Source organism: Struthio camelus, chromosome 17, assembly GCF_040807025.1.
Source record: "Struthio camelus isolate bStrCam1 chromosome 17, bStrCam1.hap1, whole genome shotgun sequence".
Classification (NCBI taxonomy): Eukaryota; Metazoa; Chordata; class Aves; order Struthioniformes; family Struthionidae; genus Struthio; species Struthio camelus.
Genome location: NC_090958.1, coordinates 15708330 through 15726713, shown reverse-complemented (window position 1 = coordinate 15726713; position 18384 = coordinate 15708330). Strand labels below are relative to the sequence as shown.

General features: G+C 41.7%; 1 protein-coding gene across 6 annotated transcripts in view; it reads left to right on the top strand.

Annotated features, from left to right (window-relative positions):
• Window positions 1–18384, top strand: part of TMEM132B (transmembrane protein 132B) — a 266859-nt gene that overhangs the window by 204035 nt on the left and 44440 nt on the right. For all 6 annotated transcript variants that reach the window (XM_068911179.1, XM_009666647.2, XM_068911180.1 and 3 more), the window contains exon 5: window positions 14014–14157. In XM_068911179.1, coding sequence (XP_068767280.1) covers window positions 14014–14157 — 144 coding nt within the window. The remainder of the gene's footprint in view (window positions 1–14013; window positions 14158–18384) is intronic.

The window sequence follows — 18384 nt, the reverse complement described above, 5'->3', positions numbered from 1 at the left end:
GTTCGATCCCGTCCCCGTTTCCACTTGTCGTAAGGAAGAAATAAGGTTGTGGTTTTATGCTGGGTGGCTTTCTGTAATAGCTTTTGTCAGACTGCGTTATGTATGAATATCAGAGTTCACTAAAAACGTTCTTGGGGGGAAAAAGAGCCCAAAACAAAGGCAACAACAACTTGTACAATTGACTTCATTAACAAAGAGAGAAAAAGAGTATTAAAATACCAGCTCTTGCTGCATTTAAGAGACTATAACCTTTTGGCAGTAAGTTAAATGTCAGTGTCATTTAGCAAAAAATGGAAAACAAATAGAAAAATGTTTGCTGTTTGTTGTTGCAGTCATGTGACTTTAGAAGATGGGATTTGTTTGCCCAGCTGTATTGTGTTGGCTATGAAAAGAACAAACATTCGTCCTTCAAAACTAACCTACAGTGAAGCAGGAGGATGTAGAGTGAAACTTTGATCATCTTTTTCTGCTTTTTGTTACAAGATGTCTTCTGACATCAGAAACAGACACAGTAATTCTTGGACTTTTGAAAAATGATGATGCTGCATTGCAGCAAAGGAACAAAGAAGATGTAGCTATCAAGACACATTTTTTTATATCAAAATCCAGTTTGTCCATTTTCAGATCATTTCTATTGCCCAGAAAATTTGAAATTGCACCAGTGTAAATGAGATTCTTCAGTCACCATGATGGCAGTAATTGTCTCCTTGTGACCTTTCTTCATCCCAGCAGGCTCTAAGGCTCAGGCTCAGCTTTTGTAGGTGCATATTCTCACTAGGGTTATGCCGCCAAAACTTTTTTGCAGTGTAGCAGTGTGGTCAAGGAGCTTTGTTTTTGTGATGTTTCTATGCCAGAAGAATTGCTAACATCGATGCACTTCTGATGATCTAAATGTACTCCTGGTGCTGTAACATGTGCTGTAGTTTCTGCTGTCCCTGCTTCTTCATTAAGAGTTTCCTTCCAACACATTCGCATTTTGCTATCAAAAAAAAAGTATTTAAATCTAGCCTTTGTGTTTTAAGATGCATGTAGCACCATGGGAATGAGAGAGTAGCTCGAAAGAGTTGTCACAGAAAGAGACTATTGTAGACATGTATCACATCACATTGAATTGATTAGACTTGTGCCTGTGCAAAATGAGTGTTTAAAACAATGCCATGGTTGTGATAGGGTTTGGGAGCCATACTTGATGGATTTGAAAGACTACGTAAGGCAAAAGGCCCAGGTGTAGGATAAGCTGCACTTAGCTCTTTCCTCTCTTTTTCTTCTTAGGCTCGCTTTTGTGTTTGCACCTTCATGGGGTGGTTTTAAGCATAAACACCCTTGAGTTGCCACGTGACCATCAATTTCGCTCCTAAAGCACTACCATCAAAAAGCTGAGAAGAGCGTGTTGAGGCTGCGTGGAGGGAATTTCTCATTCAGTTCATGTAGGAGGCAGGGAATTCCTCCTTCCCTTTTTTGGAGGAACATGTAGAAAGCAGAAAAAAATGTAGTGGTGGTGGCTAGAGAATTGTGGCACAGCTGGTGATTGAAGTGGGACTTCAGGAATATTGGAAAGAGGAAGAAACAGGGCATGTTGCTTTCATCCCATTTGTTGCCTGTGGGAAGTACTAGCCCATGTTCAAGCCCATTTCTACCACTGAGGAGGTGGGATCCCATCAGGAAGGGAGACCACGGTGAAATACATCGCGGTGTAAGAAAGGAAAGGGCCAAGGAGAAGCACAAGGTGAGGAGAAGCCAGCTCTCATCTGTGCGGTAGTTGTACAGAGGTGCTTTCAAGTCAAAGTTCTTTTGAGCTGGAATATTTATGATGGCCTCTAGATGCAACACTTTTTCCTCCTTTGTCATTCCTTTTGCTAAAATGATGTGTCAAAACGCTGGAGAAACATATCTTTTCTTAAGCTACATCTTCTGAAAAAAGCACCTTCTCTTATATTTGTCTGTCCACTTAGCAGGAGCAGTGGCTAGGCAGCAAGAGGGCTCCGTCAGCTGCAGCACAAGACAGAATATGGCATTAGACCTGCCCTTCCTCCCACCTTACAGCAGTAAACAGTTTGAAATCCGTACTGTAAAAGAAGAATGACTGTGCTATCATTTGGAAATATGCCCATTTCCAGAGGGAGAGGAAGGAGTGAATCGTTAACACAGCCAATTTTAAGGAAGCTGAATTTCCTTAATGGAGGCAAATAGCAAATATTCATTCCATTTGAACAGTTCAGCAATGGTGATCTAATTTCTCTTTGCAAGTGAGTTGGCCTATCTATTAATTTGTGTCTCACATTAAGTAAAATGGCAGCAAATGGGAGATATGTCAGTAATATAGAGGCAGTGGTTAGATTTGGAGTGAAGAGCCAGATGCTTGCACATGGAGCGGGCATCTCTCTTCCCTCCCTTGTGGTACATAGTTTGTCTTTCTGGAAGATCAGTATTTTTCCCGTTACTCGTAACGTAGTAGGTTCTAAAGGAATAGGCTGCGAAGTTTGAATTGAATTATGTCTTAATGACTTCTAAAGAGTAATCATGAAGATAATATTTTGCAAGCAAATATAGAAGGTCTTTTTTCACCTTTCCTTCTGTCCTTTGGTGCCTTTTGTTAAGACAGAAAACTAAGTCAGCCACTATTTCCATATAGTTTACAGTTAAACTAAAAGTGAGACTACTTTGGAGCCCTTGCGTGGAAGTTGCTCAGGAGCTGAGGGGTAAGGACAAAGAACCATTGTTAAAATTTTTTATCAAAGCATCATGCTGTTGTTTTGGTACAAACTTGCTTTCATAGAATAGCAAGTGGAAGACCTTTGTCTATTTACAGAATGCTTTTATCAGAAACCAATAATACTGTCAGTTTTTATTTCTGTTCCTGGGAAACATTAGTGTCACCCCCCTTGTCTCCTGTTGTCTTGCCCCATTTCAAACCACTTGTAAGATGACATCAGGAGCCCTCTCAAAATGGAGCACCTTGCAATATTTTCATGTTAAGAGGCATTCTGTAATTTTCTCTGGAGTGATTCCAACCCTCTATGGCATTGCAGTATATGCTAGTATGCCATTATCATTTTCCACTTAAGGCAGCAGAGTCTTTCTTTTCTTCCTTGCATCTGTTACTGGTTGCTTTATATGTAGTCATCTATATTTCTTTCAAATTACTGGTATTTTGTTTTGCTGCACAGCTGAATTTCAGTTAACAAACCAATAAACTAACTTTGAGATGTTGCACGTTCAGCATTTACTCGCTATGCAAAAAGGTCGTTTAGCAGGAAAGACAGGGGAATCGGTATTTGAGCTGCCCAGAATCAACAGCTTGAAGACAAAAAGTTTGAATGTAACCTAGCAGATAAAGCATGGACATAAGGAATATGGATTCAGTTTCTAGTTCTGTCCCTGGCCTGATGGAATTTCTTCTGCCTCAATTATTTTGTCGCTAAAATGGAGAAAATTGTTTTATTGTCCTTTGCAGAGGTGAGAGCTGTTTTTGTAGAGTGCTGTGGAAAGAGAGGATACCATAAGTAGAAATTTAAATAAAACCTTCAATATATCATTTTTGAACAGATGAAAGACAAAGGAAAAGATGACAAATGAAATAGTTTGATTCTGACTTTATAGGACTTTTACATTTGTGTAACTTCATGATCTTTAATGTAATTACTCTAGTCTATTCCAGTATAGCGGTGTGCAGAATCCAGTCCGTTTTTTTTTTTTTTTGCTTGCGTGTTCTTGCAACCTTCTTCAGTTTGAGGGAATGTCTCCCAAAATATACTGATATTTAAAAGCAAAGTGATTCAACTTTTGAAACACACAGATGATACTGTCCTAGTCTGCAGGAAATACATACGCTGCGCAAGAGTTCACTGAGAAATTCAATCATGAAAACAAAAAAAAAGGCATTTCATACTGAGCTTGAATGAAATTGAGGTCATTCTTTATAAAAGCTGAGCAGAAAAAGAAGCAATCAGTCATAGGGGCATGTTGGAACAAGCAAGTGCTTTTGAACAGGTACAAGGTGAAGAGTGTGAAAAATTAAAATTAAGAGCAAAAATCAAGCCTAGAAGAAGTATGTGAAGGAAAAAAAAATCCCCAAAGTCCTTATATCAGTTAGAAGATCCTCAAAAACTCACCTCAAATAAAGAAATTAATATTTTCACCTGCAAAAGACACAATATTTAATTTGTTTTTTTGAAAGAAAATATGCTCAAAAATATCATTTTTTAAGCTTTTTGTCAAGAAACAATATTTCTTGCTTGACAGAAACATTTCCAGGCAGTTCTAAACATATGCAGGAGGCATCTTCTGACATGTTTGTTTGTTTAAGTGGAAAGCAAATGCTAGAGGAATTGTAAGAGAAAACCCTATTCAAGTAGAGTGGCAGTGTAAGGATGAGCAACATACGGTTGATTGATGCTCCCAAAATCAGTGGGTAAAACACCAGAAAGCTCTGAGTTTGTGTGGATAGTAAAGGCTGATGCCTGAACTGGCATCAGATATGTTCTCCTGTTTTTTATTTTCACAACAAATATAGCAGTGGGCAGCTTTATGAAGTGAAGGAGATAAAGAGCACCATTGCATCATCTGTGAAGTCCATGTAGCTGCAAGGAAACATGCAGTGGTGTAAAAATTGTTAATGCTTATAATTTTGAAAGCAGGAAGGAATAGTCTTTTGCTCCACTATTTCTAGATGTCACGTCTGAACTAGACATCTGAGCCCTCTGAGTAGGCTATGGAGAGAGATGAAACTTCCAGCATGTCGCTTACGCTGTCCTAAGATTTGTGGCAAAGACAGAAACAGCCACAGAATGAATCACCTGCCGTAGGCACTTGGGAGGGGGAGAATAGCCTTTCTGAGGGAGAGCAGGCAGTGGGAAACTGGCTCCCAAAATGTTTGCTATTGGAAAAGCTGGTCCTGCAGCAGCATATGTATATATGCTTTACATCCTACGAGTAGTTGAATTGAAGTCCATGAAGTTGCTTGAACCGGTAAAGTTAGTATGTGCAGCAGTCTGGGCCTTACAGATAAGACCATCTTCAAGGGGGGAAGAAAAATTGCTTCTTTGGGATAAGGCACAGGTCTTTCTTGTCAGATCCATGTTCTTCCTCTTTGCAGGATGATGGATGTGAGCATCTAACATATCTCCTTTCCATTTTAAACTCCATAATGCACTTCTCAAACACAGTTAATAAGTCTGTGCATCTAGTTCTGTCCAGAAAATACGGTTCTTTAATAAATGTATTTGGTATATTATGAGCGCTGGATTTACACTAGTATTTGAACTATGCTGAGGGAGAAGATATAAAACCAGTTTGCCTGAACCCCCTCTAGCGAATTCTAGACAGCAGTGTTGTCCATCAGAAGATTTCAGAGGACTTTGAAAAATGTCACAGGTACTTTCCCACATACCTCATCCTGCTCATGAATATGTATTATTAAGCCATAGCCACTTTGTGAATGGCCTAACAAAGGAAGTCGCCACGTCCAAAGCAGAGCAGAGAGAGAACCCGTGCTCTCTCCATGAGAGGATGTTTCTGCAGGATGTGAAGTCATATGTAGACATGCTGTATATTAATTTGTGCATTTTACTATAACATTAAACAGCTGTTATTACAGAAGGACATGGATTTCTGCCCAGGTAGCAATCATAGTAGATGATGAGCACACAGATTGCAGCAATAAACTCATGTGATATGCAGCCTTATGTTTGAATGTCTATATCTTTGCACTTGTAAAGCTGAAGCCTTTTCAAGCTGGTGAGTTGCCAGCTCTCCCATTGCACTAGTGGCGCAGAGTTGCCTCCAAAACCCCCTCCCTCCAGCCCACAAGGAAAGAAATTGTGATGGGTAGGAAAGAAATTGGAGAAGCGTTTGAAAGAAGTGCTTCAAAATGACCATCTAAAATATGGCTGAATATTCTTAAACTGGTGGAACAAAGTCACAGGGACAAAATTTCAGGTTGGCTAGAAAATTGTGTCTTTGACTACTGTTGGTGCCCAAGTGAATCCAATAGCTGAACAAAACATGACCTCCTAGGTCTTTCTATAGAAAAAAACAATGCCTTTGAGGAGTGTTGAGATGATTGTTTCGTGGCTATTAAGTGTAAATTGGTTTGTACTGAGGCTCTTGGGGTTGCATATGAGCAGACATCTCTATCCATTTTGAATACTCTTGAATCTCTCAACTGGAGATAGCCTACAATTTTATTAACCCACAGAACATATAATGTTTTTCTGGAATACAAGGAAAAAAAACCCACGTAGGTGGACTTTGAAATTCTCAATATGCTTAAAAATGGTTACCAGTCATATACTATTAAGAAGTCCTGGCATAAATCTGCCAGATGCATGCTCAGGTGCCATTCAGATTACTAGACGTGGTATAAAATGCAGTGTAGTTGAACAGCATAGTTTACCATTAAGTTTTAGGCTGACTTTAGGGCCACTGTTTCTTGGTATCCTAAAAGGTGCTGAAACCTAAGCCTACAGATCTTTCTGTCTGTTCTCTGTGCAGACAACTAAAATTAGATGCGTGGTACCCACTCTCTAACTGTGAAAATTTCTCATTCCTTGAGCATGCACTTTGGAGCAGTGATGTCATGATGTTTAACACAGCTCATCTGGAGAATAAACTATTGGGACTTAAGGTCAGGAAGTGCAGGCTGGATGAGTGGACGGTGAGGTGGATGGAGAACTGGCTGGATGTCAGAACTCAGAGGGTTGTGGTGAGTGGCACAGAGTCAAGTTGGAGGCCTGTGACTAGTGGTGTCCCACAGGGGTCAGTACTGGGTCCAGTCTTGTTCAACGTATTTATCGATGTCCTGAATGAAGGCACAGAGTGCGCTCTCAGCAAGTTTGCTGATGATACTAAACTGGGAGGAGTGGCTGACACACCAGAAGGCTGTGCTGCCATTCAGAGGGACCCGGACAGGCTGGAGAGCTGGGCGGAGAGGAACCTCACGAAGTTCAACAAAGGCAAGTGCAGGGTCCTGTGCCTAGGGAGGAATAATCCCATGCAGCAGGACAGGCTGGGGGCTGACCTGCTGGAAAGCAGCTCTGCAGAGAAGGACCTGGGAGTGCTGGTGGGCAACCAGTGAAGCATGAGCCAGCAGTGTGCCCTTGTGGCCAAGAAGGCCAATGGTCTCCTGGGGTGCATTAGGCAGAGTGTTGCCAGCAGGTGGAGAGAGGTGATCCTGCCCCTCTCCTCAGCCCTGGTGAGGCCTCACCTGGAGTGCTGTGCTCAGTTCTGGGTTCCCCCGTACAAGAGAGACATGGCACTCCTGGAGAGAGTCCAGCGGAGGGCTATGAAGATGCTTAGGGGACTGGAGCATCTCTCCTATGAGGGAAGGCTGAGGGAGCTGGATCTCTTCTCTGGAGAACAGAAGACTGAGGAGGGATCTGATCAATGTGTATACGTATCTGAAGGGAAAGTGTCAAGAGGATGGGGCCAGACTCTTTTCAGTGGTGCCCAGCGATAGGACGAGAGGCAGTGGGCGCAAATGGAAACATAGGAAGTTCCATCTGAACATAAGGAAAAACTTCTTTCCTGGGAGGGTGACAGAGCACTGGCGCAGGCTGCCCAGAGAGGCTGTGGAGTCTCCTTCCCTGACGATACTCAAAAGCCGCCTGGACGCAATCCTGGGCAACGTGCTCTAGGTGCCCCTGCTTGAGCAGGGGGGTTGGGCTAGATGATCTCCAGAGGTCCCTGCCAACCTCAACCATTCTGTGATCCTGTGATTCTTTGATAATGGGCTGAAGTGAAATAGCATGAGCCCTGTCTTGGGAAGGGTCCTCTGCTCATGCAGAAGGCAGGAGTACTTAGCTGAAATAGTGGAGACTGGCTGACAGGTTGCGGTTACTTCTGCCAAGTGCATCAGGCTGCGCTCTGAACCTTCACTTGATGGGGACAGATCTGTTCTGATTTGAAAAAAATCAAATAAGCCTGCCTTAGGTCATAGATATGACAGTATGTGCCTTTCTAATTGAGTTGCTCCTTCAGCAGCAGATTTTGCTTTTTCATCCTACATAAAACTCAAAATGAGTTGAATTTCCTTCATTTAAAAAAAAAAAACAACCCTACAGAAATGGCACGAATCTCTGCTTTAGTCTCCATGAACTCCAAGCTAAAATTACCACTTTGGCTGGTAGCATATGCCATGTACACTGCGCTAAGGAAAGAACTTCCTATGGTGTATTTGTAGCCAGGAGAAAAGTTAGGAAACAAGATTGCACGCTGGAGCCGCAGTGTAACGCATATTTGTGCTGTAGCAAGTTGTTTTTGCAGCACTCACTGTAATACACATCTAGAATACTGTTCAATTAGGCTGGGAGTTGCTGCTTGCACTCTTCTCTAAGAGTCGATGATTAAGAACCTCTCTGTATGGTTCAATCTCCAGTAATTAAATTCTCCTGCAGAATATATACACTTGCCTATTCTTCCTTAGGGATCCCGATATGAGGTAAAGCTATTATACAGGTAAACAAAGAAGATAAAGGATGACCTTTAACTTTGATGTGATAGCCTGCAGTATTTGTGATTTGCCATCTGTCATAACTGATCACTCCAAATAAGGATACACTTTATAAAAAGCTGAAATGAGGAAACAGCCAGAGTCGGAGAAAGGTTAGGGGGGAGCAGGACTGACCTTTTAGCGACGTGAGTGGTTGTCAGGGCAGGAGGGCTCGTGCGTGGTCATCCTTCGGGCCTGACTCGGACAGCTGAAAACTTGGTAACTAGTGCCCGATGCCACAGATGGCTCCGCTGACAGGATTAGGGCATTTAATCGCGTGGATTTAATCACCATTGAGCCCTTTATAAGGGTTTGTAGTTTAACATCTTTACTTTATTTAAATCACGGGCAGGCGAGGATTGCCAGGTCTGGCCCGCGGGTCAGGACGGCTCGGCTAGCTGCCAGTGCTGCCGGGTGAGACGGTCTCCCTTGTGCGAGGTGGACGCCCTGGAGGTAATGCCCTGTATTAATTTAGGGGGGAAAAAAGACCTAAGAACTATATGTGCTTTTTGGAAGGCTGTAAATGTTTTCTAATGTTTAACAAACGTATAATCCCCGTTGTACATTCTTACCCGTAGGTGACAAAATGGTAAAGCTTACCTGTGAGTCACAACCAATATAGTGGTGGCAAATATAAATAGCTTTCTACCAACCTGGCTTCATTAATATATATTGCAAACCTAAAACAGTATTCAGCAATGTGGGGGAAAAAGTACAGGAGAATTGCTTTGGATTATAATAATTTCAGCAAAGCATCTAATTTATATATTAAGCTTGCTTAATGGACTTATATTGCCTTGCTCTTTGATCTGAATAAGAAGGTAGTGAATAATTTATCAAAAAAAAAAAAATAAATCCCCAGCCCAGCCCACATGCCACAATCTGCCCTGTAATTTACCTTTTTTAAGAGATGCCATTACCAGGCGGGAGAACTGGTTCCTAAAGATTCCTTCTAATACTACAAATGTATTTTCACGAGGTACACTCTGGGGAAAAAAATAATAATGAAGGAATGCAATACTGCAGGCAAATGCTTCAGCTCTATGCCTTCTTCACTGAAGACAGTCATTTCAACTGAATGCCAAAAGGCAGTTAGCTGTAACGTTTGTCAGCAGAATAGGGTTGGCTTTAGGTTTCCCTCCTGATTTACAATTGAGTGTTTATTGGGTTTACTGTACTGCAGCATGTTTTGTTAGCCTCTAAAAGAACCCCGTCCACCTTATGCATTAATCACAAGGGTGATATCCATCACAGCAAATTGGGCCAGACTGGGCGGAAGGGAGAGGGATGCAGGCTGTTCCCGCAGGGACCGCAGGGAGGAAAGGTGCGGTGGAGGCTCTAGCCTGGGCTGTAGATAACCTGCGTCCAGGTCCTGGCTCCTGAGATGTTTCTTATAAGATGCTTAACTTATTTCTCTGTGTCTCTGTTTTTTAACCAGGAAGGGGAGAAACTGCATCACTGTTAGCTCGCAGTGTTTAGGTGAGCTGCGGTAGAGCTGCAGGTGGGGGGGATTTAGCCCGCCAGGCAGCCAAGGTGTTGCAGGGGTGGCTGTATGGTGCAGGATACGGGGAACCACTCCATGGGCGGAGGGTACTTTATGGTCAGAGAGCCCCTCTGCAGGCCATGCTGTGCGTGTATTGCAGGGAGAGCTTCGTCCTCCGGAGCGGTGCTGTTTAAAGCCTAATTACTTTGTGCCCGGACTTCCTAGAAGGGGTTCGCGTGTGTCCATTGCAGTCGTTCCTCAATAATCCCTGCTTCTGGTAACGTACGTACGGGGTTAATAGCAGTGTTGGTAATCACAGCTTTATCATGACTCTTGACAAGTCTCCCATTCACATTTCCCCCCCATTTGTCCAAAGCAATGAGTTGTCAAACATTTACAGTGGCTGTGCACAGGGTTTATTCATATTTAAATAAAGCTATTATCCTGGCCTTGAGTTTCAGTAGTTTTCTGCTCTTCCTCTTGAGTATTTCTCTCAGTAGTGCCATCTAATCAGCTTTAGGTTTTAATTAAACAGCTGTCATTTGCTTCCTAGTTCTGTTGCGACCTGATGTTGTATTAAATTTTAATTTAGCCTGGGCTGGATAAGAAGTAGATTCCTTCAGACAACAAAGAAATGCTATTAGCAGGTTACAGCTGTAATTAAGAAGAGCTCTGCTGAAGTGCTAATGCGTTCAGGTACAGAGAAGGAACTGGAGATAAACATGCACGTAATTATTATTCAGGGCTAGAGCCTGCAATACGAATATGTAGCTCGTGCCCGGGCTGCTTGAATTGCAGGCTTTGGACAAGATCTCACGACTGAAACCCTTCACAAAAGAGACAGGAAAAAGGGATCCCTGGTTTTTCTTCTGGGACTTAGTGGCATCCGGGGCTTGAAGTTTGGGCTGGTGGTCCTTGGACATTGCTCCAGATGCCTCAGGGAAGCTGTGCCGCAGGGGAGCACCTGCCCATGTAAACCGGAGTTGTTATCCCCTTCTAGATTTCAGATGCTGCCAGTAATAACCAGCACAGGTATCGTAAATTCAGTAATTTTTTTTTTTCTGCGGTAAACCCTATCATGGAAATATAACACAAGCCTAACAGAATCTAGATGAAATGCTATTACTTGTTGAAGAGGCACTAAAAAAAAAAAAAAGTTTGTTTATAAATCTAATGGACAGTCAATTAGTTCAGTTCTGCCTTCATATTTCTTCCCCAAAGGAAATATATTTTTTCAGTCTATAAATAGCCAGCTCTTAGAAAGGTCTTTACGCAGCCTATTATACTTGTGTAACACTCGATCCAGGCATCAGGCGTCTGAAATATTGATTTCTATAGTAGAATTGCTTACGACTGAAGTGTGGTTTTTGTGAGGCAGCGGCGGCTCATTAGCACCGCGGGTTTCCGTACCTGCTGAGAAGGAGGGGAGGTGCAGGGCAGCGCTTGTGTCAAGATCAAGATGAGCGTATTTCAGAGCACCCGCAGGCAGAGGGGCGGCGAGGTGGCCCTGCCAAGCCCTTTCCTCTGGTGCGCAGCGTCCCCGTTCACAGGGCGTTCGCAGAAGGAATCGAAACCTCTCGGTAAAGTTGGCATTGTCCTTCGGAGCGGAGCGTCGCGGTCTGGCTTCAGCGCCGTAGCTAGGCAGCGCTTAAGAGCTGAAAAGGAAGCCATAGGGCTTGTTTGTCCTGCGTCACGCGTCGAGGTCTACAGGAGGGTGATGCAACAAATAGTGCAAAAACCAAAGGAGGAATTAGTTCAGGCCTGCTGAGAACCTGGTTTAAGGTCCACTGAAGTCAAAAGAAGGATTTTGTCTTTGGCTCAGCAGGGCTTTGGATCGTACCGTAATCGGATATAAACACCCCCTGCCCCTGACGCGTAGAAGTTACATAGCTATGCTAACAAAAGGAGTTTTGGAAGTAGAATTAGTTACGATTGTTAGTGATGCTGCCAAAAATACCGTTCCCCTGATTCCCTGAAGAAGGATGTCTGTTGTTGAAGAGTGGTTTAGAAATCGTATGCCAACAAACTGCTTTTTGGGAGCATTTGGATACAGAACCACTATGTCTAAATCATGTATGTAGACTATGTTTATATCAGATTGATGGCTTAGGATTTATGGGATATTTGCCATTGGTCTGGTGAATCTAACTTACCTCTTCTCTGACATACTTGTGGATGAAGCGCCCTTGGTTTGTCTTTATCTGTCTTACACAACCTCATTCTGCCTGAGAGGCCTCTGATTGTTTTCTTTTCACATGGCAATTCATTTCCTTCTTAGTTTTGTTCCAAGCTCCGACTTTGTAAAAGGTTTTGCAGTTGTTCTTTCACACTTTCCCTTCTGTCACATATTTCTCTCTCCCAGTGTCCGTCCCTCATGGATGGCAGCTGGTTATAAATGAGCCCATTCAGCATAAACAAAAACTAGACAGTCATTTACTGTGTAAAACATCTGGTTTGTGCCTCGCAGAGAGCAGAACAGAGACAGTATATTTATTTCATGAGGTATTATTCAGAAAAGCATCCCTATTCAGGACAACACTTAAACACACGCTTAAATCACATTGAAGTCTAAGTTGTCAAGTTGAGCACGTACTTTTAGGGCTGTTCTGAACAGAAATGGACTCAAGTACACGCTTAAGTGCTTTTCTGGAACATGACTGCCCATAAAGCTCTAGTAGACTATATTAGTTAGCTGGCACTAGTGGTATTAGTACTTGAACTCATTTAATTCAGGGTACTTTTTGTAGAAGTTTCCTAATATTGATTAATAATATATCTTAGTTGCTGTTATTTATTGCTCTTCTCCAGCTGTCTTTAGCTTGTGGTCAATGCCCATTATTTTCTATCAATCTAGCTAGCAGAGAGAAGCAAATGATAGTGAATATAGCTCCATGCCTATGCAAGCTGCTATCAAATTTTTCACTAAAATCCATTTCTTCTTCTACCAATTGCTGGTAGAATCATGGAGTTTAAAGTTAGATTAGTTGGAAGCAACTTTTTTTTTTTTTTCCCCTTCCAGTTGGCAAGCAATTAGTTTTAAGGAAGTTGAAAAATGAAAAGCAAATTGATGTAAAGCAGTATTTCCGGTTGCAGGCTCTTCTAGAAAGCTGAGGCTGAACCTCTGTGGAAGAAAGCACAGACCGTTCCTTGCCGCTCGCTTGTGTCAGGCTCTGGGCCTGGGAGGAAGCACTGCTGAAGCAGAGGCCAGCTCCTCTGGAGGCCTTTGGAGGCTCTTCCCCTCCAATCTGCCTAGCTGCTTAACGCAAGGCAGGGACTGATTGTAGCAACTCATTTGGAGTAATTAATCAAACTGCAGCCTTACTGAGATGCGGAGGAAGGCTGTGTTAATGGAGTCATTAGTGAGCCAGAACTGTGAATTCATCAAGAGTAGAGATAAATGTGGTAAAACATCTCTAGATGGGATTTTGATGGGGGAAGATTAAAAAAACTTGTATATGGCATTGCCTAGTTTGTAGTACCTCACCTCATGCGTAGCTTTTCTCATCATGCGCTTAAGTCCAGAAAAGGGAAAGTGTTTAACTGATAACTCCTTAGCTGGAAAAAGCTGGAACTGTGTAAGGGTAGAAATGCTGTTATTGTAATGCTTGATTATCACCTCCCAAATCACTGGCATAATTTGGGACATACGGGTGGGAAGAGTTGCCGACACCCTCTGAAGATTGTGCCTGAGCAGCGCGGCGGTTCTGCCAAGCTGCAGATGTGCCCTCTTGCATGATTGCATTAGGGATTTTATTGCCACAGCAGCCAAACCCAAAAACGGGCTCGGAAAGAGTAAGCCCGTTATCTCTGCCAAGACCAAAACATGATGGGCTAGACACAACTTCTGGCTCTGGAAATTATTAAACCACTGATTGCCAGGTGCTCAAAGAGCGTGTGCAAGGATGGATCACTCTATACGTGCTTTTCTGCCCGTTCCTGGCCTCTGTCAGAGGCAGGGTTTGGTTCATCGGTCTGACTCCACTGGCAATCTTATGTCTTTGTGCTTCTCTAACATCCATTCCTTTTTTGTGTGTGCATACAGGACACGGAAGTCCTTAACACAGCCATCTTGACGGGCAAAACGGTGTCTGTTCCAGTGAAGGTTGTTGCCGTGCAGGAGGATGGGGCAGTGGTCGATGTTTCCGAGTCCACTGAATGCAAATCAGCCGATGAGGATGTCATAAAGGTAAAGCAGCTAAACGAGGCGGAGAATAATGGCGTTTTCACCCTTTTCTCCTCTGCCACCACCATATGGGCACCTAGCCCAAATTCCAGTTTTCACATGAACCTGTCTTTTAACAGCCCGGGGGGTTTCTGCAGTGCAGGGTTGTTTCCACTGTGCAGCACGGTGCGGTCTCCAGAAGTTATGCATGTTTAGCACGTTTCCACAGACTGATGCGGAGCTGCTTGTGCCGGGGCTCTCCATACGGCGTAGGAGAGAGGGCCAGGGAGGCTGAGCATGTGGTCCTCGTCCTCCTCCGCTAGCCAGCCAGCGCTGGTGAGGAGTGTGTTGTCTGATGCATCCCACCTGGGAAAAGTCAGCTCCCCACACAGGGATCTTCGTGGTGTGGCTTTTCCGCTTCCATTATTAAATACCAATAATGCAGTATATTGTAACAGTGCACAGCAAAGTTTTCTACTGGCTCCTGACTGTGTCATCTGCTTTTCAGTCAGGGTTTTCTCATAAATAAAGATAGCGAACTATACGAAAATCTGGAAGAGCAGGACAGAGAATAGAGAATGACAACAATATTGCAAAAAATTTTAAAATAAGATCTGGGAGTTTTTAAACAATGCCTTTCTTTCAAATATAATGTATTCAGCTGGTTCTCACTCCCCACCACTGAGACGAAAATAGCTTTAATGTGACTTTATCAAGGCACTGACCGTATAACTTATGACACTATTTCATGACTTTTTATCAGCTTTTAACTCATTATTTAGGCATAAAAGGGATTTTTTGAATATATTTAATGGATTTATTTGTTTTATTATGTGGTTTGGGGCGGGGGATTTTCCTTTGGTTTTAAGCGAACTTCATAACTGAGTATTATGTCTTTCGTATAGGCTTTTTTTTAAACCTCCACGAAGGTTAAAATAGTAGACCTGGGATGATGGTTTCTTTGCCTCCGTTCCAGGAAAGTACAATATATTGTATATTAATGCTATAAAAGTAGGATGGCATACTCATCCGTTTTAATCCTATAGCCTGTAGATATTATTATAAACTCTCTCTGCAGCTTTCAAGAAACAAGCTCCTCCTGATACTCTAGCTATTAATTGAATCATGTCTGAATACACTCCAGCTCTGGTCACTTCTGTAAGTTCTCTTCAGCTTGCATGTGAAACCCACATCCTTTACCTGTGTACTTTTAACTTATCAGTGTAACTTCTTTGTAGATAAGACTGCAAAGGTCCTAATAGATAGCTTGTACTTTGTCAGATAATTTTTCATGTTCTCTTAACTGGCTAAAGAAATGCATGCAACAAAGCTGTTATTTATTTTGAAGACCGTATGCTGGAACAAAACATTCACCTTCTTATTTCTGACAACTCTGAATGAGCTTGTTACATTGTTTTGGAATAAATTACATCCTCTAAATCAAACAAAATCTCATTGCATTTCAGTTCCAACATCAAAGAAATTCCTTTGCAGTTAAACAACTTGTTTTGCAACTTCACATTTTGTAGCAGATTTCCTCTCTTGAGACCATTAGATGAAGGATCTCATCCGCTTGCTCCTAGGTAGCTATAGGAAAGGCAAAGTTGGTTTCTGTTTGGGTGAAAGCCTTAGTCAGGCAATATCGTCTTGCTTCCAACTTTTTTCATGAAGATTTATCCCTGTTTATCATGAAGGCAGATCATTCATGACTAAGATTGGAGTTATTGAACAGAGGCAGTCGTGCCATTGAATCCTTGGAGGAGTTGATAGTTGTTGCAATAACAATGCCTAGCACTTTACAAACCCCAAAGCACTTTGCAGAGGAGGTCAGTGTAAAGTTCCTTTTTCATGGAAGTGACTGTTGCAAAGTTTACCCACAGCCCGTGACAGAACAGGGCTCTTGAGTCTCTAACCTGTGTTCTACCTTCTGTATTTTCCCTTATGTATTAGATGGCTACAGAAAAATGACATTTGCTTTTTCTAACCTAAGAAAGTCCTTACTAGAAGGAACAGGAATGAATAAATAAATAAAGTTAGTCATAAATAAAGACTAACTTAGTTATCAAGCGAACAGTCTCTCTTGATAAATTTTGATGTTCTTTTTTTTTTTTTGCTGTGTACCATACTGTTATTCTTATCTGATTAGTGGCTATTATTTATCAGTTCACAATGAATTGCTCACATTGTAAACTCAAGAACCAAGTTATATATCATCAGCATAGTGCTGAGATTGTCTTCTTTTTTTTGCCCTTCAGAAAACCAGATACAGACCTAAAAGATGGTTGATGTGAACTTACCTTCATATTAATAGTTTCCAGTGTTTCTAGGACTTGCTGTATTTAGAGAACATGGTATTGAACTAGATAGTGAAAGGTCAGGAGAAGGACTCCCCTTCCTCTTCCACTAATAAAATTAACATCTGCAGACTTCGGGGAGAGTTGCACTTCAAAATCCTGCCCATTTAAAATCCGTTTAGTTCAAGCAGCAGTCCTCCATATCGGTATACTGTCAAAGCTTGGCATGAAGTTGTTCTGGTTCCCAAATTTAAAAGGTCTGCTGGAGTTGGCAACTAAATAAGGCTTGACATGACCTCTGTGAGCAGAGACAAGATTTCCTATGGCAGTTGTGAATTTATACACTTTGAGAAAGCAAAGCTCTTGCCCTCTGACCACCTTCCTTTCTTGCTTTTTCAAAATGGGTTGTATTTTTAGGTGGAATTAAAGACCTGCTCCAAAGGACCTTCAAGTTGATGAGTGTCTTCCCATTCCTTTCAATGACTTTGGATAGAGCAGACCAAGACACAGGCCAAAAATCTACGCAGGTTTTACAGGATTTGCACTATATTTCCCTTCCTTTCTTAGCGACTAAGTTGGATATAAACCAAGTCTTCATTTGCCTGCTTTGTGAAATTATCTGGGCATCACATCACCTGACAGCAGAGAATGCCTGTGGGACTCTTTTTCCAGACCTGGTACTCTAATACATTGATTTAATGAACAAAACCAAGAGGTCTGAGTGTGGTCTTCACCGAGTTCATCTTGCCTCATCCTAGTGATATAAAAGGTTTCAAAATGGGGGTAATGTTATTTTTGTGAAAATTACAGCATCCTTATAATGGATTTCAGTCCTAAATTACTGAGAGAGGCTATCAGACTGAATGCTATTCAGGCATAATTTTTTAACTGGAAATATATATATTGGTTGCAAGATTGAATCCATTACAATTAATTATTCAAGTTAAATTTAATACAGGGTTTATGTGCCTATATTTTTTCAGAAAAATGCATACCTCCTTCACAAGCCCCTTTAGCAAAGTCAGTATTGACTTTTACTTCCAGATTTGTGTTACCTTTTCTATATAGGTCGTACTGCTAAACCCTCTAATAAGAGTTGTCAGGCATTTTGGATGTAATTGCCTAATCCTGAGCTTCTTTTCACTGTTAATTCTGGCTTTATTGTTTCTCTGTAATTGGAGAGATATTCATATTCTTTTGGGTAGAACAGAAAGTGTTGCATTCTTAACCTTTTATTTCTGTTTAATAGATAATGATTTAGTAGACGATTAACGAGACAATTCTTTGATCACTGCTTTAACACCATTATTTTCAATTAAGCCACAATGAATTCAAGGTAGTTTAAATAAAAACAAACTCTGGTCCAGACTATTACCTCTTTATAGGTATTACTAAGTGTGCTTATCTGGACGGCTACCTAGATACCATGTTGATATAAATACTACTCAGAGACAGTCAAGTAGATAGATGATGTACAAGTGATTTATTAGTAGACAAGGGATGTGAATCTTTCCTTTTCTAAGCAATATATTCTCCCAGCCTAACAGTTTAATAGTTTCCTAGCAAGAGAGTATTTCAGTCTATGTATTTCAAAGCCTATATAATTATTGGTAAATATATATAAAAAAAAAAAAAGCATTACTTTTTGACCTTCCACTTTCAGACCTTAGTGTGGCTTGACCCTTAAAGGAATTTCACAGGTAAACTTACTTAGTTGGACTACGGTTCCCATTCTTCATATTCTTGCTGGTGCACAGGGCATAGGTTGTAATGTTGACTGACCCTTTTAACTAGTGGCAACCCTCTAAAAATTTTAAATGGAAACGTTACTCTGAGTCAGTGAAACTCCCGTGCTTATTCCATCATTGAAAGGGAACATTTAATACTGTTGGCATTTGAGGGAAAAGATTGGCTTTATGATTAAGGCACTAAATGCTTCTCAGCATTAATTTCCATA